General features: G+C 40.2%; 3 protein-coding genes and 1 long non-coding RNA gene across 5 annotated transcripts; 1 reads left to right on the top strand and 3 right to left on the bottom strand.

The window, feature by feature from the left end:
- Window positions 1–5,397: 5,397 nt before the first annotated feature.
- On the bottom strand, window positions 5,398–6,733 carry LOC113014980 (uncharacterized). Its single transcript, XR_003271032.2, has 2 exons — window positions 6,628–6,733; window positions 5,398–6,143 (listed from the first exon to the last, which is right to left on the bottom strand). It is a non-coding gene; the product is annotated as an uncharacterized LOC113014980 (long non-coding RNA).
- A 2,758-nt stretch (window positions 6,734–9,491) lies between these two features.
- LOC113014955 (XK-related protein 8-like) lies at window positions 9,492–13,174 on the bottom strand. The gene is made up of 3 exons (XM_026156836.2): window positions 12,719–13,174; window positions 12,146–12,336; window positions 9,492–10,475 (listed from the first exon to the last, which is right to left on the bottom strand). Exons 1-3 carry the CDS (start codon window positions 13,024–13,026, stop codon window positions 9,751–9,753), a joined length of 1,224 nt encoding a protein of 407 aa, XP_026012621.2. The 5' UTR covers window positions 13,027–13,174; the 3' UTR covers window positions 9,492–9,750.
- Window positions 13,175–14,816: 1,642 nt separating this feature from the next.
- LOC113014953 (XK-related protein 8-like) lies at window positions 14,817–18,150 on the bottom strand. Its single transcript, XM_026156833.2, has 3 exons — window positions 17,265–18,150; window positions 16,097–16,284; window positions 14,817–16,012 (listed from the first exon to the last, which is right to left on the bottom strand). The coding sequence occupies exons 1-3, from the start codon at window positions 17,588–17,590 to the stop codon at window positions 15,261–15,263; spliced, it is 1,266 nt and encodes a 421-aa protein (XP_026012618.2). The 5' UTR covers window positions 17,591–18,150; the 3' UTR covers window positions 14,817–15,260.
- Window positions 18,151–18,522: 372 nt separating this feature from the next.
- Window positions 18,523–26,035, top strand: srsf4 (serine and arginine rich splicing factor 4). 2 transcript variants are annotated; one of them, XM_026156837.2, is made up of 6 exons: window positions 18,523–18,732; window positions 21,030–21,220; window positions 23,015–23,124; window positions 23,570–23,784; window positions 23,877–23,954; window positions 25,070–26,035. In XM_026156837.2, exons 1-6 carry the CDS (start codon window positions 18,626–18,628, stop codon window positions 25,581–25,583), a joined length of 1,215 nt encoding a protein of 404 aa, XP_026012622.1. In that variant the 5' UTR covers window positions 18,523–18,625; the 3' UTR covers window positions 25,584–26,035. The 2 variants fall into 2 exon arrangements, with proteins under 2 accessions (XP_026012622.1, XP_026012623.1); XM_026156838.2 differs by lacking the exons at window positions 18,523–18,732; window positions 21,030–21,220 and adding an exon at window positions 22,351–22,574.
- Window positions 26,036–26,393: the final 358 nt, after the last annotated feature.

Below are 26,393 nucleotides of genomic sequence, written 5' to 3'. Positions count from 1 at the left end.
CGGATTTTGGGGAATACTAAAAATCATGACACATCAGGAAAACAAAATCTTATAAAGGACGTGAAGCGATGTCACTGATGTTGTCACTGCTGATGTGACGCTATACCTTGTTTATGGTAGTACCTGAACTGCCATAAAGTTATGTTAACGCTGTGCTTTAGATTACAGCCAGGAGTGTGGCAGAGGAGGAATTTTGCACTTTCATATAAAATCCACTTTTGGACTAAGTAGATCAGTTAATGGCTGGACTATGGAGGAGAAGTTTTTGCAGAAGTTCCTGTAATAACCTACCATTCCCAGGAATCTGCACAGTTCAAGTCCTTTGTTTAGGTGTGGGATATTCATTAATCGCCACCACTTTGGCGCTAAGGGGCCGCACCTGACCACGTCCCACTTCCCTGCTCAAGTATGTTACAGTGGCCTTGGCAAATTCACACTTTGTCAGGTTGAGTGTCAGCGCTTATTAATCTTGAAACCTGCATGACACACTGGCAGACAGAAAAGACCATTCGGTGAAAATATCAATTCTGGGGATCTGGAACATGGAAAGCAGAATATCTAAACAACATTATTGGTGTGTTTTGCCTCAGTGTTATTGATATTTATATGCTTATATTTTCACAATTGCAAAATCTCACTGTGGATATAAGAGCCAAATTGTGGATATTTTGCATCCACTTTATTGTGTAATATTTTAATTGATTGTATTTGATGGCTTAGGCCCCAGGAAGACTAGCAACCACTGTTGTGGAAGCTAATGGAGTTCCTTATAAATAAGCAGACAAATAAACACTATTCTAATCTTATATTACATTCTTAGCAAATTTACAGCAAATGAAACAAAGCACAAAGTCACAGTTGTTTTTTTTTTCATTTTATTTTTTAATTTTAATTTGTGGTTTGACGCTGTTTCTTAACTCAAAATGTCCTGTTGTAATTGGACATTTTGAGCTAAGAAACAGCGCCAAGCCCCAACAACACTTCCCTCATGGTGCTTTATATTGTAAGGTGAAGAGCCTACAATAATGCACAAAAACTAACCCCCTAGAGCAAGCACATTGGCGACAGTGGGAAGGAAAAACTCACTTTTAAAAGAGAGAAACCTCCGGCAGAACCAGGCTCTGAGATGGGGGTGGCCATCTGCCTCGGCCAGTTAGTGATGAGGGAAGGAAGTTGGGGTTTTAAAATGTCATTTAGGTTGCTGAATTAAAAGAATATTTGACGCCAGTTTAAGAGTTTTGTAACATAATCACGTGCACGTTTCAGTTCGATTTTAGCGTGCTCATGAGAAAACCCTCAAGATGACATTTTGGCTCCTCAGCTTGGCATGTTTTTTGAATATGCTGACGACCGCTTCGTCAACCACTGGGTTGCTTGACCTCATTAACAGTATTGGAGAAGGCCACTTTTCACGGAGATCATTGGCTACTTTCAGGCCGAGTTGTTCAATGTTTTCCATGGACATTTTGTAGCTTTTGGACAAAATTTTGTTCCAGATCTTGTGGGAAAGCCTCTGTACAATAAACTCTGATGTTCCTGCATTCCATGTAGCTGCCTCATTTTCTCCCTTCATAGCGTGCATTACCAGATCTTTGGTGACATTTTTCACAGCCTCCTGGTACTCTTCCCTGTGTTTAGAGACACTAAGTACTCTTGTTGGTAATGCCAACAGGTGTTTGGTGAAGGCTGGGACAGTAATACTATCAAGCTGTTCCCTCAGATTGAAAATCAGATATTTTCCCTTGCAGTTGTGTCTTTTGCAAAGATCCTTGAGAATGGCCTTGTCTATGTTTTTCAGCCATTTGGGGGATAGATCCAAATGTTTCGGCTCAATTTCAGGCCAAATTTTTTCCATCAGGCGATCGCTAATGCAGTCAGCAGTGAGGCGCTCTGTGAAGAGCTTGTATTTAGTGGAGACTTGTTCTATGGCCTGTGAAACCACCAACTCAATCACTTTGTTGACACACAACTTTTCCCCACTCAGACAATCAGATGAGGACGACTCTGGGGTTGCCGTCTCCTGTGTTTCAGTCTGAGACTCTACTAATTCTTTTCTCTGCGTGTCCAGTCCTGTCTGCATTTCTGGTATGTTTGTCTCTGCCTGACTTTCTTTAATCTCGCTGGAGTCCTCACTCTGTGGCTGCAGAGCTTTCTTGTCCTCCTCCAGTTCTTTCTCTTCTTTCTCTGCATCCTGACATTTTGTGATGGCCTCTTTGACTTCTTCTTTTGTGTCCTTCACCACTTTCTGTTCTTCCAGGAGTTTCTTATTTTGTTCCTCCAGGACTTTTTTCTCCTGCTCCAGATTCTCTCTCAGTGTTTGTTCTTTCCACAGAGCATTCCACATAGTTTCTTTCAGATCTCTTTCATGTTTCTGGAGCTGCGTGAACTTGGCAGACAGAGTGTCCTTCTCCTGTTTCAGCATCAGGATTTCGTTGTCCCTCTGCTGAAGCTGCTCTTTCAGACAGTTCATCTCAAGGTCAAGGTTGCTGACCTTTTCCTGATCTGAACACGTCTGTTGCTCTTTTTCTTTGGTGGCGCTGCTCACCTGCGGTTTGCGCGACACTGATTCGTCAGTGACTCCTGCAGCTTGGTTCTCATACAGCTCCAGCTTGGTGCGCATGTTTGAAATTTGAGTCATCATCTGTTTGATTTGCTGTCTGGCTCTACTTTCACCCTCTTTTAAAAGTTTGTTTTCAGTCAGAGAGTTTTGCAAGGCTTTCCTAACCAGCATGAGGTTGTCGAGTGCACTCTTTGGCAGAGTGAAGACAAATTCTGGTTTTCCTTCCTGATTGCTCATTTTTGATATTTAACTTTGAAACAAATTTAGCGTGTTACACTAAATAAGATATTCAGATGTGAATTCGATAATCAAATGTGAATCAGGGTTTGAAGTTGGCTGTAGCAGAACAAAAGTTCGTCTAGTGAATCGCTCGTGACTGTAAGTAAGAAACGTGCTTGACCAGTGTGCTGTTTCACCCCTATTTATAGAATTTTGGTGACTGTGATGTCATGGCCTCATTCTCTTTGCTTTGATGTTTGAAAATAGTTCCCGCCCATTGAAAATAGGTCCCGCCCACAGGCTCTCAGAATTTGTCAGTTAAATTCATACATTAATTTGAAATGTGTTTTTGTTTATTTTTAAATTTTAATTCATCCCTCTTCTAAATTTAACCTAAGCCCATTTTCAGAGCGCTGCGTGTTCATCACAGCCATAAATATGTTAGAAATGAAGAGATTTCACTGTGTTCAAGTACCAGATTTAGTGCTAATTTTATTCAGTCATCCAGGGTTTGTTTAGCTTGTTCAAATGTTTCAGGTGCTGTAGAACATCTGATTAGTATTGTTCATTAATGCTTGTTTCCTATTCCTGTTCAAAGTAATACTCTGCGCACGCAGCCAGTGAGAAAACGTCTAACGCTAGACCCGCCCCCGGGAGTCAAGCTGCTTGCATCTAATGTCTCTCAGTTACATAGTAAACAAAGCTTGCAAGGAATCAGGAATCCAGCATCATTACTAAACATCTAACAGGTGCCAAAAAAAAGAGCAACATTGAGTTGTTAACACTTCACAGCCTGCTCGTTAAACAGACAGTAGGGATCCAGTAGGACTGGACACAACATCAAGCCTCTTGGCTTCTGGTTTGATAACTTCACTCATTTAAAAAAAGAAAAATGCTGTAACACATCAGTGTGACATGTTTGCTTTCATCCTGCATCCAATTAAAACACAGAGAATATGTGTACTAGGTTTTTTTAAGGTGATCTTTTTATTTTTCAACAGCTTATTACTAATTACGGATTTTGGGGAATACTAAAAATCATGACACATCAGGAAAAAAAAATCTTATAAAGGACGTGAAGCGATGTCACTGATGTTGTCACTGCTGATGTGACGCTATACCTTGTTTATGGTAGTACCTGAACTGCCATAAAGTTATGTTAACGCTGTGCTTTAGATTACAGCCAGGAGTGTGGCAGAGGAGGAATTTTGCACTTTCATATAAAATCCACTTTTGGACTAAGTAGATCAGTTAATGGCTGGACTATGGAGGAGAAGTTTTTGCAGAAGTTCCTGTAATAACCTACCATTCCCAGGAATCTGCACAGTTCAAGTCCTTTGTTTAGGTGTGGGATATTCATTAATCGCCACCACTTTGGCGCTAAGGGGCCGCACCTGACCACGTCCCACTTCCCTGCTCAAGTATGTTACAGTGGCCTTGGCAAATTCACACTTTGTCAGGTTGAGTGTCAGCGCTTATTAATCTTGAAACCTGCATGACACACTGGCAGACAGAAAAGACCATTCGGTGAAAATATCAATTCTGGGGATCTGGAACATGGAAAGCAGAATATCTAAACAACATTATTGGTGTGTTTTGCCTCAGTTTTATTGATATTTATATGCTTATATTTTCACAATTGCAAAATCTCACTGTGGATATAAGAGCCAAATTGTGGATATTTTGCATCCACTTTATTGTGTAATATTTTAATTGATTGGGCAGCACGGTGGCACGGTGGTTAGCACTGTTGCCTCACAGCAAGAAGGTCTTGAGTTCAATTCCACCATCAGGCCGGGGTCTTTCTGTGTGGAGTTTGCATGTTCTCCCCGTGTTTGCGTGGGTTCCCTCCGGGTACTCCGGCTTCCTCCCACCGTCCAAAGACATGCACTTAGGATAGGTTAATTGGATAATCCAAATTGTCACTAGGTGCGAATGGAAGTGAGTGCGAATGGTTGTCTGTCCCTGTATGTTGGCCCTGCGACAGACTGGCAACCTGTCCCGGGTGTACCCCGCCTCTCGCCCTATGACAGCTGGGATAGGCTCCCGCGACCCTGAAAAAGGATAAGCGGAAGCGAATGGATGGATGTATTTGATGGCTTAGGCCCCAGGAAGACTAGCAACCACTGTTGTGGAAGCTAATGGAGTTCCTTATAAATAAGCAGACAAATAAACACTATTCTAATCTTATATTACATTCTTAGCAAATTTACACTGTAAAAGAATAACCCTATTCAAATTTAAAAAAATGATGTCCAATTGTCACATCCAAAATATTTGGCTTCAGAGAATCCAAATTGAGTCACTTGATTTGACCTGATACTTTTATGTTAATATAAACAATATTACTAGACTTGACTGAAACTTTAAATTTTGCATTGATCCAAATTGATTTTTTTACATAGAACCATATTTTAATTATTGAACCAAGCTAATATATTGAAATTTAACCAACCTAATGTATTCACATCGAACCAAATTAACATGAACTAATATGTTTGTGTTGAAGCCAGGTAATTGATTTACATATATTCAAACTATATTTTTTACATTTCATTTTATTTCAGTTCAAAAATGCTCTGCATTTCCTATAAAAAACAAGACAGTTGGCCAACCAATTATTTCAAAATTATTTATTGTTCCAAACCATTTTAACTATAATCAATAGAGAGGATTAGTAATATACAGATTTAGTGCTACGGCAGAAATGATTAGAGAAATGTTTGTTTTATAAAACCTGCAACCTTTTGAAAACCAGTATAAAACCTGCAACCTGTCTAAAACTGGCATAAAACCATTATAAAAACTCTTTTTAAACCAATTTGCAAGTACTCAAAAATGTTTATATGTGCACTGTGCCTGTACAATGTAAAAAAAAAAAAAATCTACACATGTATCAATGAAATCAACTTAAATCTCCCTTTCAAATGGGTGTTCTTATAATTTTTGAATGTAGAATACCACTGCAGGCCAACCAAGAAAATAACCAAGCACACATGCACATGCATGTGCACATACACATCCACACATGCATGCAAACACACTACTGTGCAGTGTTAAGTTCACAATTAAGTTTGCGAATCTTAGAGGTCATCTTGTTAAAGTCAAGCTCCATCATAATCTTTTGAAGAGCCTCAAAGGTGAACCTGAATCCTCGTGGATATTCCATTTTAAGAGCATAACAGAGTCCAAAGACCATTGCCACTCCAGCTGCCACAGAAGGCAACTCATTCAGGACTTCCACACCATCAATGATTATCCCGATGTCTCGACGCTGATGTAGGAGGCTTGAGTTGTCCCTGAAGATGAAGAGTGCCATGTTGGTACTCTGCAGCTCTTCCTCAGCTTCATCTTTCTGGGATATCTTGAGGTAAAATATGGAACAAAATGTACAAGTGAAGAACTGAAGTCTGGCACACCTGATAAATCTTTGACCATAATAAACTACTATTTTGATAGTTGTTTGGTCACAGACTATTAGAACAATTATTTGACTAATCAGATTGTGAATTGCATAATCATTAAATTAAATCAATGGTGGAAAATTTTCATAAATGTTCCACAAAGCCCAAGAAAAAAAAGAAAACAATACAGAACCCTAAGATATTAACTTGATGAGTTGATTAATCGTTGCTGTCCTACATTAATCATTGCATTTAATAGCAGAGTTGTCAAATTTACATCAAGAGACTGCATCTCATGTAGAGACAGAACAGATATGGACATACCATGTATTCTTTTATCAAGTCCTCAACACATCAGCAAGGTGAATGAGAGGATAATGATGGAGGGTCTAGATTATTATGAAATGTTTAAAAAGGATGTGCAGTGTAAATGCAAAATGATACCTGTTCAGATTAAATGAAAATGTATGCTTCAGCCATGGAATGGATGGAGCGACCTGTGGTTCTGAAAGCATACAGAAAAAAAAGAATAATGTTACTTCTCTATAAAACACATAACATAGAAAAACCAAGAAATACGTAACATGACATACACATCCTTATAAAAAGCTAGTACTATAATTTGATTTAGGTTTACCAAACAGTCTACAGACCAGCCATTAGCAACTAAGTTTGGCATAGGGTCAATTTAATGCTGTTAAAATTAAAATTTCTTCAGAAAATGCACATTTTTCCGAGCCGCGCCTGAAAGTCAATTGAAGGAATTAGTCTTATGTCATTGATCTTATATGCTGGCGTGTTATTTCTGTCTCTAAATCATGCACATTAATAATTATCTTTTGCGCTCGGTGTACACACACATAACACACAGATAACACACAGATATTTATATGAAGAGAGACAGAGACAAACGTGCGCGCACAAACACAAGCTTGTGTCTAGAAACCGCGCGCTCACCAGAAAAATTCAAACGAAGCGGAGCACGGAGTTATACTATGAATGTTATGAACTATGAACTTATGCTAGCTAGCTGTATCCACCACCGATGCATCGTGGTAACGCTAGCTAGTTAGTATACTGGTAAAAAACGGCTTTTTGCCTAACTTGCATTCCTGACTGTGATGGTCGGTTTCTGGTAACCAGTTCTAACGTCGCGCCGGATAGCTAGCTAGCTTGTAGCTAGCAGCTACAATCATGCAAAAATTAGGGGTGGCTGTCGACCCAGCTTAAATGGGGTTATTTTCTGCAATTTTGGCAATACAAATTATAAAAGCTTTTGTAACACACTTGGCTTTACGTTTATTTTCAGATGAAATTAATCAAAAATGTGACACGATGTTTCCAGCAGCCATGCAGAATAAAAATGGGTCCCGGTCTATTTCTGGTGGGCGTGTTCAAGTGCAAATCACTTTGACTCAAATTAAAGATATTATCTGTTCAACATGAAAAGAAATATATGTTTTGAGAGAAATCAAAAACTTTGCGTTGTGTCCTTTGTACAGATATTTAGTTTCATCCAAATCAAAAGTGGTATTTTAAAATGCAAAAAGAAAGGGTTTCACAATCAAATCAATGATTTTATTCTGTTTTGAATGGCACTTATTAGATTGAATGAATGACTGCATGTTAGACTTTTTTCAGTGAAGGGTACAAGAGGTAAATCGAAGAATAACCACACTGATCCGGCCGGGTGAAGTCAAACAATGATTTAATGCACGCGTGGGAAGATCACTGCATACGCAGACAGCAATTGATGATCTTCGACTTAATCAAAGCATAAACATATATTTTATACCATCAGGGCTTAAATTTAATGACGCCCCCTCAACGTCAGATCCATTTCATACATAGGTCAGATCAAAACCACAATAACTTTTAACACAGTTTAAAAAGAACATTGTCTTCGTCTTCCCAGCAGGTACTTCCTGTCACTGCCGGATGCTCGCTTATCATCTTGACACATGAGCAGCAGTTCTGCAGACACCATGTTTACATATATATTTAGCATCAACATAATGTTCAAAAGGAGTCTGATTCTTCAAGTGATAAACATTTGGCTTGGATGTCCAGGAACTCTCGGCCAGAGCTTTTCAGCTGCCGACTACACACACACACACACACACACACACACACACACACACACACACACACACACACACACACACACACACACACACTGTCAGATTATAATATTATTTTATGCCATGTTATGCCCCTAATTAAAGATTGTGAATTATTATGTAGTCTTAGTTTGCATTATTCTCCTGAATTAGAAGAAGCTGATAACTATTGCATTAGTTAAACTGATTTGCATTACATTAGACTGCTGATTTATTGTGGATGAATGATATTGTTTTATGATGTTATAAGAAATACTGTTTGCAGAGTCATCGCCTTATTTGTCTGATTAGAAGAGAACAGAACATGCTGGAGTTTTCTGCCCCATCTCAGCAGGAGCAGATAAACAGGGAGCCAAGGTCGTAGCTTAGGCGCCGTGTGAGAGAAAGCATGTGAATGTTTAGGCTTTTGTGATAAGGTGGGGGCACCAGAGGCTATAAGAGTTTGATCAATGCTCCACCATTTTGAGATCTGAGGCTGTCTGCATACAGTGTCCATCTCCCACATGTGTGACCATTAAAATCATCGTTTGACTTAACCCGGCCAGACCAGTGTTGTTATTGTGGTTTTTCCTCTTGTGTTCATCCCCAATTTTTGAACTCGTAACAACACACACACACACACACACAACAACACAACCTCAGGTCCCGACACGTCATATGCAGTGGAGGTGTGATGAGCTCATTGAGCTCCGCTGTGTCAGCCTCACCTGCAGCCGTGCACAAATCAAAGTGAAGTAAGAAAAACCAGAACAAACGCACACTAATCATGAAGCTACAGAGCCCCTTTACTCACATGGGTAAGGAATATTTTCATTGCATGTCCACATGTTGATGTGGCAACAAGACATATACAGTAGGTTACCCCACAGTCAGACGCCTGCCATCTACCAGCTAACTGTGTGAAGAGGAAAAAATGCTATAAATGTCTGTTTTTTTGTTAATGCGCATGCTCAGTTTATGGTAGCAGCAACTTAATCCAGTGCTAAGCACAGTGAGACTGATTACGTGGACATTCGTAGAAACCTTCTTGTCTGGGAGGAGGGATGGCAGACTCAGTCACTGCTGACAATAATTTTAACCTGTTACATTCTTTAGAAAAGATGATCCAGTGAAAGAGCCTTTGAAAAGGGGTCTCTTCACATGTAAACAACAATTATTTAATACAGATTTAATAATTAAAGCCTCTCATTTTCCACCTCATTTACCCTTTAATTTACGACTGATATGATGAAATGGTTTGACACACAGTGAAATGATTTAATACACAGCAGAAAGTGCATATTCAAATTCATCTCCACATTAAGATGAGTAATGCCTTGAGACATTATATCTGTGGCTAAATCAGACAAAAGGTCAGAGTCCTAGAAAACACAGCCAAGTGATCTCAAATAAAACATTCTACATGACTCGGTCTCTTTCTAGTCGTCCTGTGGATATCAAGTGCACATCAGGAGTAAAAGTTCTCGGCCAGCTTCCTCATTCTTTTATTGCAGTGTGCTGATGGGGCGGGCGGATGATGAGCTGCCACATTTGCTGCGGCTGCAAACATACAAAGTCCCACTTCACCTTCAGGTTGCTGCTCTGTGCTGGCCCCTTTAAGCTCATCTTTGTCAGGGTTTGGATGGAAGACTTTATAATAAATAATTTTAAGTATTAGACCGAGGACGTAAACTGCAATAACACAGGCAGCTGTGATTAAAGCGTACGTGGGCTCTATCACAAAATCAGGAGGATCTGTGCTCATCTTCCAGCACCACACAGCACAGAGGATGCAAATATCAGTCAGTATATACCCGTGATAGAGCGCAGTCCTGTACCGCGTCTTCCCCTCGGCCACATTAAACCAGTCGAAATACCAAATGATGCCAACAGTGGCTCGATAAAGCCATTCTCCACAAGGACTATCCATGAAGTCCGTCTTGGATCGCCAAGCGAAGAAGAATAAAACCAACCAAGAGCAGATGAAGTGGGCAAAGATGAAGCAGGGCAGCACGGAGGCGAAAAGAGCGAGAGCAGTGAGACGAGAAGAGATGAGAACCAGGTTCCAGATGAAGTAGATGACTGATGAGGATATCTTCTGGTTTTCTTTGGCAGGCAGGAAGGAGCGCAGCGAGCGATGGTAGGTCGTCACAGTGCAGGCGATAGCTGAGGCTGAGCCGACGGCTTTTAGAACTGAGGGAGAACGAGAGGCAGCGTCAGAACAAGCAAAGAGAAATGTTGTGAAGTGTGCCACTCCACATAAAGACAAGCAAACTGGTCCCAGAATCAGCAGACTTTTAATGTATCATAACTTTGGTATATTTAGAGAAATTCTAGGTTCAGGTTGTGCAAAAGTCTAGCATAGGCCTCAGTTTTCAACAGAGTCACATATGAAAATTTTAGGTCTGAAAAAACACATTTGAAAATGTTGGCTTCAAAATGCAGATAAAAATCAGACCTTTGATATGGTAGAACTGTTTGGATCAGGCCCCATCACTCACATAAAAATAACCTAAAAAGCATTTTGTTAAGTTTTCCCAACTGAATGATCAGGAAAAAGAACAAGGATCCCATGCATCCCAAGCATCACAGATATTAAACTGGTCCAGGTTCGTGATTGAAACACTGGTTTATGCCATTAGACTAGTGGTTATTTTAAAAAGTCTGCTTTCAATTTGTAACATTTGAAGTGGGTGTAAAATTGATTTGAGCTCAAACATGTTTTTCAGCGCTGAATAATTCACGTGGATATCGCCTGTATTTAAGAGTTATCGAAGATCAACAACATCACATTTAAAACCACTCCCATGTACTTCACCAGCCTGTAACTCACAAAGCATTCGTAGTATGAAGGTAAAGTTTTGCATGATTTCAACAAATATACCAGAGTTCTTATACAAGGAAATCAGCTGATTCTGTGAGGGTCATGTGGAAGACAATGACCTGTCTTGGGTTCCTCTTCAAGCATTGTTCCTTTTAATGGTTAGGGATTTTCCTGCACAAGACATTTTTAGATATGCATGTGATCGGTAGCTGGAGTTACAAAGGACACAAATTACATTACTTTTTTTAAAAAGTTTTTTTTTTTAAACTGTGGCACAGAAGAACATGTGTCTGTATTTGTTTGGATTAGGCTAATCGTTCTAGGCCAAATACATGTTTTTGGTCTCTCACTCTTATCAGTTTTTTGTGCATGTGGCAGAAATTAATCAGGAATAATACTTTAAACAAAAACATGTAAGTACAATAAACATGGCTTTGTTTTTAAATCTTTTAGCCGAGCGCTGGCAAATGTTTCAGCACGTGGTGACCCTGTTGTGTAACTTTATGTGGTCTGCCACTTCCTGTCCAGGTTACTGAGGTTCCTAAACACTGAGGTTGGAGTAATTTCACTTACAGATGATAAAGGAATATCTGGGAGGGGAGACATTTCACAAACTGAATGGTTACTGAACTATGGCTTCATATTACAGCACCACACTTGAATTGAGTGAGCTCTTTAGAACAAAGCATTCTTTTAAAAATGTTTTTGACAGCGTGGCTAGCTACCTTAATTATTTTGTACACGGTGGCACTGAGATCAAAGATCTGTGGCTGAATACTTTTGTATTGTGCATATTGTATTTGTACTGTGTACAAAAAGTGCATACTCTATGTCTAAGAAAGTACACTGCTAGCATAAAAATACTTCGATTTAGTTGAAGTGAATATGGGTGAGCTGATCTTTAATAATCTGAAGACTTTAAACTTACTTTAAAGTAGCAATGAGCCACCCCATTTAGTTTTTCATTAAGAATTTATTTTACAGTGTCACTATTTCTGCCCAAAACATACATGACTTTAACTCGAGTAATAAACTGTACCTGTAACAGGATCCAGATGGCCCTGCTGCAGAATGATGGTGAGCATGAGTGTGAGCTGCGGGGCGCTCTCTGAAAACGTCTCTACGATTCGCAACATGCTCAGATCTTGGCTCAGAAACACAGCTACACTCTCAGGGTCAGGGAGCTTTGTGCGGAAGCTTTCTACAGCCTTTTCCAGGACTCCTGCGTGCCTGAGAGCCAAAATATAATAAATGAGTCACAACCAGGTAAAGCAAATCCAAATGTCAAACACACCTAGTTGAATTTTCCTGAAAGCATTCTTCTTATGGAAGCAAGTGAGCAAATAAAATCAGTTTGCCCGACACACAGTGAAGGAAAGAAAACAAAATGTAGCTTATCTTGTGAAACAGAGAAAATTAAAGCATGACTCGGGAATTCGGGAAGTTATAAATTCTGATTTTCACATAATAGTTCAAAAATAAAATAAAATGAAACTGACAGAACCACAGCACTACAGATGATGAAATCTGTACTCTTGTGGTTTAATGCACAAACCTGATGGAGTTCTTGCACTACAGGCACTTTAAACACGCTTTATTAATTTAATACTACCTGAAGTAGATGCCCAGCTGGAAAACATGCAACAGTTTGAGCAGCCTCTTGGTAGGCCAGCCCTCGACCTTTGTCTTCATCCTGAACTTGTCATAGCTATACCAAAGCCAGCTGTAAGCCTGAGTGAGCAGTGACGAGACCAGGAGCAGAAACAGCAGAACAGCAAGGCACACGTAGGCCTTTTCCTTATAGAAGGACACAGCGGTCCATATATCCAGCCCTATGTCAACCAGGTACAGCGGCAGGCCCACACAAGTGAAGAGGAAGTCCCAGCAGGAGTATTTAAAGTTAGCCTGAGTGCCTGACATGTTCACCCGTCTCTCTGCGTGCCTCTAACACAGCTGCATGTGATGCATGAGCTGAAAGACAACTTATATAGACAGATAACGAAAGTAAACTCAAGATTTGAGAGTTTCAAAACCCCTCCTACCAACCAGCCCGTGTCCTGAAACTTATCTTAAAGGCACATTGTGTTAATTCACACACATACACACCTCCTGCTGGCGAATATCCCGTTAACAGTAAACATCGTATTTGGATGACTTTCAGAAAGACTGAAAATGAAATTCCTTTCTGGATATTTTAAGCATCATCCAGAACTCCTGCCCTTTAGTCTTCTCCTTACCTGGCACAGGTTGACAGCTGTGAGGTGGGAGCACTGCATTAATGTACCCGCTGGTTTACCTAAAGGGGAAGCCCAGATCTTTTTACTGTAAGCCAATGACTTACAGTAAAAAGATGTGCGGATGCTCGTAATCTGAGTTTGCAGAAAGACACAAAAACAAAAAGAAGTGACTTAACTTAGGTACTACTTTAATAATTGCACGGGACAGATGAGGTAAAGGTTTAAAAGGAAGTAATCCCCTTAACCTTTCATACCAGCTGACAGCATGCCAAAAAGTGGCTCCAAACACTATCAACTCTTTTACAGAACAGAGTTTCAACATATTGTAAATGATGTAAATGATGATGTGGAGGCAGGTTTACTGAAAAAGCTGGGAGATGGATGTGCTTTCAGCTCTGTATGTATACTAAAGTAAAAGTATCTTGGCACATGACATATTTGAACAAGCTAAACAGATAGTGGATGGATGAGCGACAATAACACTAGATTTGGCAGCTAGATGCAGAGAAATATCTAAAACATTCGTGTCTGTGACAAATCAGCAGGTTAGCTGAACTTGCTTTACAACACAAAAGAAAAAAGTAGAAACCAAGCTAGTGGATTTAAAACACTTGACCAGCTTTTGAAAAGAAACTATGAACGAACGAACTTACAGTGAAATTTACATTCAAAAAGGTTCCAGCAGCAACTCTAACAAGATAAAATAAAACACACACACGACAACAAAGGTAATTTAAAACCTCAGAAACAAGTTTTGCAGTGTTTCAAAAACAAATTCCAATTTAGAGGGAAAATCCAGATCTCCCACACTTTTAGTAAAAAAGAAAACCCACTAGAAACAATGTACAAATGTAAGATTGCTGTTTTTATTTTACTCTTTAACCAAGTCTCTTTATTAAACCATTTATAGCTTAGTTTTTATAATTACATATTGAATAAATACAATTCTATTCTAAATCTATTTCTAGAAATCCTAAAGTGAACTGAACTATAACACCTATATAGAAAAACTGTCTTTCTGCTCACACTTAACAGTAATATTTAGGCTACTAACAGGCTGGAGTAATAAAACACAATTAAAAAGCACACAAACAGATTTGGTTTAGCTTATGAAACTATTCCTGCTTCAAACAGAATTAAAAATTAAAGCTGTATGCAATTTTTTTTCTAACGTAATTTATACATTAGCCACAACACTAAAACCTTTAGCAGATTTTGTATTTGCTGAGAACACCCATAAACCTACCAACCACCAAACGCTCTCACAGCTCCTGTGTTGGTAACCCAGCAGGTCTGAGAGGCTTTGACAGCATGAGGCACATAATTAGGCAAGTGGTGTTAATGTTGTGGCTGACTAGTGTTTGTATAGTTACAGTACAGTATTTGTGGTTGTAAGAAGCCACTGTGGGAGCATCTTTGTGTAAACACTGGACTGAGCTGAGTGCTCATCAGGTATTTCATTTGACACTTCAGTTAAAAATGTATCCAGAAATCCCCTTTATTACAATATAAACACTGTCTGTATGTTTATGCTTGAATGTAAAAGTACACTTAGTGTAAATACAAGTTTATTATTGCAAGTTTCTTGTTTCATGTACGATTTTAGAATCTGTACTTTGAAGCCACAGAAGGGAATGGTTCACTTCAGACATGTTTGCACTAGTGGGAATATTCGCATTTGCAGAGGTGATATTGTCCTATGTGCACATTGGACTATGAAGCTACAAGTTGGAGACCAGCTAATGTCTGATCTTAATTTGTCAATCATTTATGTTCTTAAGTGCACTTTGGCTGGGAAAACTTCAGAGTTTTAGTGCACATTGGAAAACTATTTTAGTGCACTAAGCCTGCAGAAAAAAACTGCAGCACAAATCTGAGAAACAGAAACAGATGCTTCATTCAGTAAAAAGCCAAACATCACAGATGAGGGGGCTCGGCACCGTTTGTGCCGTGAGGGTTTCGGAGGACTCTTTGATCTGTGTAAAAATTAGTGGCGTGGCAGGCCATGCGTTTGTTGACAAGTGTAGAGGACGGGGTGCTGTCCTGGATGGAAAAGTCTCTAAAGGACACTTCTGCATCAGGCAGATCACTGGGCAGTCCGGGCTCCCTCCCCAGAGGTCTCCACAGTTTAGGGTGGAAACAGCAGTAGTACAGAGTTTTAAAAAGCAGCCCCAGGAGGTAAGTGAGAGGTAGAGAGATGAGAAGTGGGAGGACGAACGCATCAGTCTGGACCAGGTCTCTGTAGCACCACCAGGTCACCAGCAGGATCACCCCATCTATGGTCATGAAGGAATGGTAGATTAGACTCCTGCCACGGGTCTGACCCTCAGCCACGTTAAACCAGCTGAAGTACCAGATGAGCCCCACGGTGGACCGGTACAGCCACTCCCCACCCACGCTGTCCATGAAGTTTGTCCTCTGTTGCCACGCCCACAGCACAAAGACGAACCACAGCATCAGAAAATGGGCGGCGATGTATCCAGGAAGGACAGAGGAGAACAGGGCGAGTGCCACCACCCGTGGAGCGATTAGCAGCAGATTCCACAGGAAATAGATTAAGGAGGACCCCCATCCCTGCTTGGCTTTCTCTATGAGGAAGGCACGCAGGCAGCGGTGGTAATCCACTACCATCCAGGCTATGGAGGTGGTTGAAGCAGCAATACTTACAACTGAAAAACAGAAGTCAAACCAAGAGGAAGTGAACAAGTGCACAACTGTGATGTTTGCTTGCTGTTCACAGAGAGAGAACTCACACTGAACTGTCCTGGCCTTGTTGGTGCGAAGTATGACGTGGATCATCAGGGTGAGCTGAGGTGCGCTCTCACAGAAGGTCTCGATAAGACGGAGCATGCTCAGGTCATGTGTCAGGTAAACGGCATACTCTGACCCTTCCTCTTTCCTCCACCAGACTCTAAAGCCCTGACGTATGGCGGAGATGTGTCTGAGTGCGGATGGGAGAGCAGCGTGAGAAAATGACACAGCAATGAACAAACCAAACTCATGGAAATAATCGGGTGTGATTCATTAGGAGAGGTCAAAAACAGTGTGACTGAGCTTTTCATACCTCATTAATTCATTTTTATGCAGTCAGTTGTGCTCAGACTTACTGGATTTACAACTTACCACACCTGACACTGACATTTGTACATGGCTTGAGGTGTTTTAAAGAAAAATATATGGTTTCATTTTTGATTAAAAAATAAAGAAAGTGAAAAAACTATGCTAAGGAAACTTTCACAACAAACAGGCAGAGGCCTTAGCTGTTGAAACACTTATTGAGAAACAGATTCAGTGATGAATTCGGAGTGATTACATGAAATGACCTTACTAACACTTAACAGATGTGTTTTACATTTACTTAGTTCCTAAAGCTAAAACCCGGGATGTTTTACTGTTTTAAATTATTAGCACCCTGAGTTTATTTATCATTGCCAAACTTTAAAATGTTCAAAACAGGTACTACTATACCATAACACCTTTATTCATAAAGTACTTTAAAATAAACCGGGGTTCACAAAGTGCTGTACATATAAAATAGCATAAACAGAAAATAAAATCAAACATTAAAAAAAAATAGAGAATTAGAGAAAACAGAAAAATGGAGCCAACCTTTCAAAAGGTGCCAGAGGCTTCAGCAAATAAATATGTTTTAATACGAGTCTTAAACTCAAAAGGAGAAGACGCGCATCCGAACAATCAAGCAGCTGCATTACCCCGATGTTTATCAAATTACAATTTTATTTCAGTTTTAAATGTATGGACTGTGCACTGTTGCTGTTCAAACATGAAAAACCTAGTGTTAAAGCTAAAATAAAACTGCTTTAACCTTGCCACACTTCCAGAAAATCCTGCCATTTAGTCTTCTCCTTACGGTGACAGCTGAGAGTTGGGAACTCTGCGTTAAAGCACCTGCGGGTTTACCTAAAGAGGAAGCCCAGTTGTAGAACATGCAGCAGGCAAGACAACTTCACTCTGTCCCCGAAGAGCACGCTTTTCGCCCCAGTGTGTTCGCTGAAGCCCGGCAGCTCTCGGTCGTACTTGAACCAGAACCAGCTGAACATCTGGACCACGACGGACGACAGGACCATGAGGCCAACCAGGACTCCGAACCAGAAGAAGTCTCCTCGGCAGTAAAACTCAGTGGCCACCCAAACATCGGAGCCCCAGTCTACGAGAAAAGTGCACACTCCGATCACGGAGAAGACGAAGTCGGTCCAGGAGTACTTTGAAAAAGTTCCGCGCTCCATGGCTGAGCCTCCCTCTCTCAGCAGCTAGCTGTCCACTCGAGCTACCTGTTTCTGAGAAGCTAACCTTCAGCTAACGTCGTGTACCGTTATTTTCCTCCCAAAGTGGCTCCACAGTCTTCTTCACCACGATGAAGAGAGGTTGCAGAGGGTTTGACATTTTGAGCTCCAGTAAATTAATGTTACGCCCCAAGACAAATAAATTACGTTTAAAAACTAAAAAATACTTCCAAAGAGAAGAACGGGTGTGTTTGTGTGATTGTTGGCCACGCCCACCGCGGCTCATGCAGGTTTTAAACGCATCACAACAGTCAGAGCACCGCTTTCCGACATTCGCCATTTTTATTTCAGGCATGAGGCTAGCAGTTTCAGAGAATTTCCAGCAACGGCCTCCTAATTGCAGTACTCTTGGGCCACAAAAAATACTTGTTTCTTATACACTCTCACAAAGTTTCTGTAGTTGTTTAACTACGCTTTTAATGTCTATTTGTTGTTTGTAGTCCGGTGCCATCAAGGAGTGCGTCTTGTCGCAAATCCTTAACTGGCCGATCTCCCACTGTTGTACCTTTGCGTGAATTGCACCCGATAGTTTCAGTGTTTTAAACAAAGCTTGTCATAGCTGTGTATGCTTGTGGATTTATTTGCGTACTTAGAAATCCGATTACATACACAGTGATCTGAATAGTCACACACAGATTTTAATATGCACACAAAAACTGAGATAGACATTCGCACAAATAGTTCTGGTTCAATAATAACCCCACAATGTCTGTGATAACTAGGAATGGAAACTCCTATCCAACGGTGGCTCTGGTCTAACTGTAAAAAGTTATTTTCATTCATTCTTAAAATCGCCTAATCGCACGATATATTTTCTAAAAACTAAAGTTAAAAAAACTAAGACAACCCCCCTTTTAGTCGTGGCCTATCATATCAAAGGAGGGCCTTATGTATGGCGGCAGTCTCACGCCTGCGCTGTAGCCGCTTGGTTGTTGTCGGGTTTGTCGTTTCGGCAGCACGCTCGGAAGAGGCAGCAGCATGTCGCGGGTGTATATCGGAAGGTTGAGCTACAGAGCCAGAGAGAAGGACGTAGAGAGGTTCTTTAAAGGCTACGGGAAGATACTCGAAGTCGACTTGAAAAACGGGTAACGATGCTGTGAATTAATCGTGTTTAACATGGAAATTGGTGCTTGAAGGGCCGCGTACGGCCTTGTTGAATCCAAAGCGGGTCAGATTTGCTAATGCTAATATAGCTACTCTACACCAAATTTCGCTTTTCCCGTTATTACGCGTGTTTTTTTTCCCTAAAGTACGCCTTCGTTTTACACGAGTGCTTGTTTTATCGATGTAAAGGATGTAAAGGTCAAGCTAAATTTTCCCATCTTTATTGTTGGTTATTGTTTGCGTTAGCGCCAAATCGCTAGCGAGCTAATGTTGGACGTGGCAAAGTCAAAGGCGGCTGTGTGCATTACAAGCAAACGGTCTGCTGCAGCTGTAACTTCACCCACCGTTATATTTTTAACGCAATATGAAACTGTAGGGGGAATAATTTCAACCGTATGCATAGCCTTCCTTTACGTTAAATATCTCTTTGCAGTCGTACTGGCGCTAATCTGAACAAATTAACGTGTAGGGCCGCTAAAATCTAAGGCTCCAACCGGATGGTTTTATTGTCTCTATAATATGATTGAATAGTCTGTAAAGTTCGATTACTTGGTCTGTATGTGTCACAAAGCTGTGGAAAAATACCCACTGATGGCTGAGATATAAAATTTACAAAAATGCACAACAAAAATTTGTATTTGTTCACATTTGAGGAAGTAAAATGGTGTATTGAGAAATTTATGCGTTACAACAGCCAACAATATTAAATGAGAGGTATAATAAAAAATTGGTTCAAGGAAGTCGAATAGCTTAATAAAATGTAGTAATTCAATAATAATATATAAAAACATAAAAAAAACATATAAAAAGCTTGATAACATGAAAATGTTTAGAAAAAAACAATAGGAAAAAGGTTAAAATTTATATTACTAAAATAAAATAAATCATCCAAGTTTAAAAAAAAAAACAACACACACACAACTTGTCAGTAAAAAAAAAAAAACTAAACAGGAGCAAAACTTAAGTAAAATTTGCATAAAGTATTATATCATAAAACACAGATAACAGTAAAAGATGTAAAATGTCGGATTTAAAGTAGGGCTGCTCAATTAATCGAATTTTAATCACGATTACGATCTGGGCTTTCAACGATCATTAAAAATGACTGAGCCGATTATTAGCCCCTCCCACCTTAAAGGCCGGTCCGTGAAAATATTGTCGGGCATAAACCGGTCCGTGGCGCAAAAAAGGTTGGAGACCGCTGATTAAGAGGACCCGAGGGAAGCTCGGAAAGCTAAGCAGAAGTTATTTGGATAGTGACTGTCGTTGGTTGAAAAGAGAGTTAAAAAAACAAACTTCAGTGGTGTTGCACACTATTTTATATTATTTTTTAAAGTCATTGTTAACCCTTTAAAGCCGGTCAGAGCAGCACGCTCCGTTTTGCGTAACTATTTTTAAATCCCTGTAGAACCTGAACCATGTAAGCTAGCGCAATAATTTGTTTTGCATATGAAACCGGAGGAGTTGTACTTACATCTGATGCCATCAGCTTGTCCTCGGTCACGGTTTCGTTCCACATATAGCTTTGCAAAAATTGCATAAAAAGCGCTTGCAGGAACAAAAACATAATATTCCAGAAACACGCTTCGCCTTTCCTATCAGCTGTTCGTAACACTTCCCACAGTGAAATGATGCACATGCTGTTTTCTTTGCAAATTTGCATCATAGGATTGTTTTTTGTTTTTCCTGCAGTATATAAAAATTGCTGTATCTCCAAAATAAAACTATGAAGACACTCAAAATAAATTTCCTGTGGTGGGAAACTATTTTTTGCAACTTTATTGTATTTAAAGTTTTGAGGGATAAGCCTCTTAAATTTCTCCAAGTAGAAATATATGTAAACAAAACAAAAGCGATTTTCAATTTTTTTTTGTAGTTTATTGCACTTTTTTGCAATTTATGTAATTACTATGGACTTAATGCATACATATTATTAAAATATGGGCTATAACAGTTGTATTGATGTATAGCAACTTGAAATGCTCCCACAAATGGCACTACAGCATGTAAAAAAAAATAATATAAGCTCTGGTGGACTTGGTTCTATAGTAGGTCTTAAAGGGTTAAATAAATATCGTCAAATAATCGTGATCTCAATTTCAGTGAAAATAATCATGATTATCATTTTTGCCATAATCGAGCAGCCCTAATTTAAAGGACAATAATAATTTATCCTGCTCAGTTACCTGCTGCCATCAGTAAACTTGTTACATTGCTGCAACTCTGCTGTAAAGTCCTTTCTTCTTTTTATTTAAACATGTTTCATTTCCATCTGCAGGTATGGGTTCGTTGAATTCGACGACCCCCGTGATGCTGATGATGCAGTATATGACCTAAACGGCAAAGAGCTGTGTGGAGAGAGGGTCATTGTGGAGCACACCAGGGGACCACGTCGTGATGGAGGCTATGGTGGTGGTGGTGGTGGTGGAGGAGGAGGTGGTGGAGGAGGTGGAGGAGGAGGAGGGCGGAGTAAGTGTCCAGCGGTGTATTTCCCGTATTTCACGTGAATAATAATTTATAAGAAATCTCATTTATTTCAGGGAATTCTTAAATTTCATGGGGGGCAGAACTGGTCCTTGGTGGCTAAAGTGCATTCAGTTTATATCATAATTTCATGGTGGAAACTGACAGAGGTGGTTTTTCTGTAGCTGGTTCTTAGAATTGGGTGGAGTGAGGTGAAGCTGGTTTGTTCTCTATTAATTCAATTTTCGTTTCTGGGTCACACCTTCACAGTAGTTTCATCACAGTTCACCTTTGTTGCAATCTCAATGAGCATTCCTGGTTTCTAGTGGTGTTTTTGAATTGGGGAAATCTTACTCATGTACTACTTAACAGTTGCTTCTGCGATGCAGTCCCTGACAGATGGCGGCATCTTTCTTTCTGTGATGGAAAGCTGGAAACAGGCAAGGTGGAACCTAAGAAAGAAAATGGCGCTGCTCTGCTGTCTAAAGTGAACATTTAACAGTTTAACCACAATTTGGCATGTTATCACGGACTGATTAAGCTTTTCAAATCAGGATTTGACCAATATCTGGTCCTTGTGTCTGGTAGGTGTATCCCCGATACCTCTAGATCGTTCTTTGAGAACCAAAGGGGAATTATTCCTGCTAAGCCGCTGACCTCATTTTCTTTGTTTTGGTCGTTGAGACACTCCCACCCGTCCACATTTCACTATTGTTCTGGCTTGAGTGAGCCTTCTAGGTTTCTAGTGGTCTCTTAGCCTGCGAGTACATCTGAGTTTCTGGATAGAGCAGTAATTTGGTTTTGAATTGCTTTGCTATACATCACTTCACAGCTTCTACTCAGAAAAGAACAGCAGGCGTGGGAGGAGGTGTCGTAACGTGATTAAATCTGTGTGCACCAGAGCCACCAATGACTTCTTCAAATATCTTGGGTTTCCATGTGATGGATTTGAAACTAACAATACATGTGAATGTGTGATGATGCAGGAATTGGCTTACTAATTAAAACAGTATAAATGTATTGATTGAGCATTGTAGAGTAACTATTTGACTGTCAAATATCTTGTAATCTATTGATGTCTTATTCCGTTTTTATTTCATTTAAAGTGATTGTCAATTTAAAGGTAAAGATTTAACAAAGAACCTCAATGTTTTAATTGAAAGAGTCCTTTGCTGACTGCCTGCCCCTATTGCTGGCCATGGTGTCCCCCCTTTCCAAGAGTGTGGTTTGACCATTCTGGGCCCCTGGGCAGACCAAAAAAGGGAGCCATTGTGAATGAAGACCGCTTTTCCCATTAGGCCCAGGCCGGGTGGTGAGGATGCCATGGGGTTAGGAACAGATGTGGGTTCAGCTCTTATAGGTGCCTGAAAAAAAACAACATGTTTTGTATCAGTGAAATGTTTTTAGATAGGATAGATTAGACACTTGATTTAGTTCAACGTAAGTACTTCCTCCTTCAGTTATTAATTTGATTTTTATTGCTTTTTTCTTTTCTTTTTTCTTATTAAAATAGGCCTGTTGAGCATCAACCAAAATTTAATATCCATAGGGTTTTTTTTTCTTCTTGTTGGCTTAAAAATTTAAAGAAAGACTAATAGAAAGAAATAATTAGGGTCTTTTTAGGAATTAATAGCTTTTTCTCTTTTTTTCAGCCTTTTTGCTTTTTCCCTATTTTGTTTTCTTTCCCAAGAGATTATTGATATATTTTAATAGTGTGTAGCTGGAAGTTTAGTATGACTGCACCATCCCGGTTGCTTTCCAGTCCTCATTGTTCCTTCTGTTTCCTTGTTACCCTGAAAGGTGGATATGGACGCTGGGGAGGAAGAGACAGATATGGTCCACCTATACGGACAGATTATCGGCTTATTGTTGAGAATCTTTCCAGCCGCTGTAGCTGGCAAGACTTAAAGGTATGTTTTTGCTTAATTCACCCTCCTCTCTCATATTAAATACTTATTGTGAAGGAAGTAAGGCTTACAGTCCTGATTTTAAAAAAAAAAAAAAGAAAAAAAAAGAAAATTGAAGTGAACCATTATTTCAGCGTTTTAACATTTCCCATAGTGAGATTTTCCCCGTCTTTTTCTTTTTTAAAAAAATTTTTTTTCCTTATTTTACCCAACTTTAAGAACGTTGCATTAGATTTTGATTTTTGTTTTTATTGTGGCCACATGATTATATAAACATTCATAAAGCACAACACACCCATTCTGATCAGGTTGTCCATAAGGGAAGATGTAATATGAATCCATGATTCAGAAGCTCTCATGGATTTTATGTAAAATATTTACATGCAGTTTGGTCAGAGCCTCCAGTGGACACATTCTCATGATCTCATCTGTTTCCTCTCCTTGGTAGGACTACATGAGGCAGGCGGGTGAAGTGACTTACGCTGACACCCACAAGGGCCGGAAGAATGAGGGGGTGATCGAGTTCAGGCTCTACTCTGATATGAAGAGGGCCCTGGAGAAGCTCGACGGCACAGAGGTGAACGGCAGAAAGATCCGGCTCATTGAGGACCGTCCTGGTGCCAGGCGCCGCCGCTCGTATTCTCGTAGCCGCAGCCGTTCCAGGTAAAAAAGGCACTGTTGTTTGGTATTATATTAGGAATTGCATGCTGCTGCAGTCGGATCCAAGATCGATAAATGGTATAATATTTTGTCAGGTCTCGCTCCAGGAGCCGCAGGTCTCGTAAGAGCCGCAGCCGCAGTGAGAGCAGCAGTCGCAGCCGCTCCCGCTCCAGGTGAGAAAAACTTTATTTTGCTGTTTTGTCCAGAAACTGATAGATGTTCGATCGATTTGTCCTCTCACTAGCTGCCTTGAGACAGCTTGAGACTTTGTATCCAGTTCAGTTCATTTGTTTTTATAAGTATGTTACAGGAAACGTGTTACGCTCATTTATAGCTTTCATATTCGTAGACTCTACTAGAGTTACTTTGCATGATTCAAATCAAGGCTTATCTTTCTTTCTTATCCTCTTTGTTGTGACTTATTACTTCATCCTGTCTGTAAGAAGCCGTTATAGCTCCTGTGCTCACAGCCAGAGCCGTGAGACTGAGATTGCCATATTAGGATAGATCTCTCGTTCTCACTGTAGAGGAAAGCTAGCTGAAAATAAGGGGTTGCGTTTACTTCTATCCTGACTTCATTAATACAGACTTTGTTTAAATATGACCATCCGTTACTGAAATCGTGGGTGTATATATAAAAATAAGGAATGCATAATGGGTTTAATAATACATGTACAAAAATGTAAATAAATCTTCAGGTCAAACTTTCAGTCTTTGTCATAAGACGATGACATCGCGCATTGGTTTGTAAAGTCGTGCTTAGCTGCAAACGGAGCGTTTTCAGGACTGCAACTGCAATTAGGACTGCATGCTGCCTGGCTAATCCTTTGTCATTAACAATAACAAAGGATGAGCAGATCCTGAATAATCCTCATTTGTGATTTCTGATTCTTAGTTACTAAATATGACTGAGCGCATAAATTGATCATAAGTGTTTACTGAGGTTAGCGCTGAGGGCTGTCTTACTGTAGACTTCTATAGGGCAAGAAGTCTTTTATTTATTTTTTTTGTATGGTGGCCTTTAAAAAGCATGAAGACTACGTACTTTCTCTTTACTGTCTTCAGACAGGATGTAGAAATTTCTGTTTAAATTATGTCTCTCAGATGCTTTTAAAGCTGCTCACAATCATTCCATTTTTGTGTTGCGGAACATCGAAACAGAGAAAACAGACCTTAGAAAAACCCCTAAAATTCTAGTAATTTTACCCAGCTGTTCAGTGCTTTATGTTAATGAGAATTTTGGTGGATGGGTTGGTGCAATAAGACTTGGTTTGTCTTTTGTCCACAGAGCTGCTTCTCGCTCCCGCAGCCGATCTCGTAGCAAGAAGAATAAGGGAAAGGGCAAGAAGGAGGAGGAGGAGCGCAGCAACGGCGCTCAGAAGAACAAGGATCGCAGCCGGAGCCGCAGCCCCAAGAGTAAAAAGAGCAAGAAAGAGGGGAAAAAGGGCAAGAAGGGGGAGTCCAGGTCCAGGTCTCGCTCTCGTTCTCGCTCCAGGTCTCGCTCTAGATCTCGTTCTGCATCTGGAGCTAAGGATCAGTCAAGGAAATCTGTCTCAAAGGGCCGGGAGGAGCCCAAGAGCGATGACGAGGGCGGCGAGCCTGAGCGAGGCTCACGCTCTCGTTCTCGTTCCCGTTCTCAGTCTCCTGAGGAGTCCAAATCCAGAGCCAGGTCTAAATCAAAGTCCAAATCCCGTTCCCCCTCACCTGCCAAAGCCCGCTCCCGTTCCCGCTCCGCCTCCAGATCGGAGTCCCGCTCTAAATCCCGCTCCCAGTCTCGTTCTCGTTCCCGTTCCCGCTCTTAGTTCAGATTTTGGACTGTTTGTCACAAGCCCTCCTCCCAGTGTCTCCCTCCTGCCCTCTATTTACATTCCCCGTGCCCGACAACACTATCCTCACCTCCTGTTTTTTGATAAGTAGCTGTAGAATACCAGGCGCTCATGCTCGATGTCTCTTATGCACATGCTACTCCATTTCATTTGCCCTTTACCAACATACGTTTTCATTAGTGGTGTTTGTAACAATAACAACAGGGTGCAATGTCAGTTTTATAAGTTCAAGCGAAGGTATGGTATTTGTCTTAGCCTTTTTTAATCAAATGTAGAAGCATACTGTTTTTGTCGATATGCTGGTTGGGAACACCTTCCCCACTTTTGTGAAATCCTTGTAATCTTTGTTTCACATTAAAAAAAAAAAAAGCTTGTTCTGGACTTGTTAGTCATGTTTATGTTGGTAATAAATTCGGTGTGTGAGGGAAGCAGGTTGGCTCTTTTATTTATTTTTTTATTTTTTTTGCATGATGGTGTAAATATCACTGGGGTGAGTTTGTGTTTCTTTGTTTGCTCAGAAAACAGTTGGAACAGTTTTTAGAAAATGTTTTTTTTTTTTTTTGTTTGTTTTGTTATCCTATGTTAACATAGGATTAATTTAAAAAAAACAAAACAACAACAACTCATAAGGCAGTTTTATCTGTTTTTAAAAAGCCAAAGATGTGTTTTGTAAAGTAAAAGGCTGGTTTGACTGCTGGCAGGCTTCAGTTTCATAACGTAAATTCCTCTCAAACTCAGCTGATTACACGTTTTCGTCTAATAAACAATTAGTGGGTACATTTTTAT

Source organism: Astatotilapia calliptera, chromosome 22 (genome assembly GCF_964374335.1).
Source record: "Astatotilapia calliptera chromosome 22, fAstCal68.1, whole genome shotgun sequence".
NCBI lineage: Eukaryota > Metazoa > Chordata > Actinopteri > Cichliformes > Cichlidae > Astatotilapia > Astatotilapia calliptera.
The sequence above is the reverse complement of the archived record's forward strand: the minus strand, read 5'-3'. Positions and strand labels throughout refer to the sequence as shown.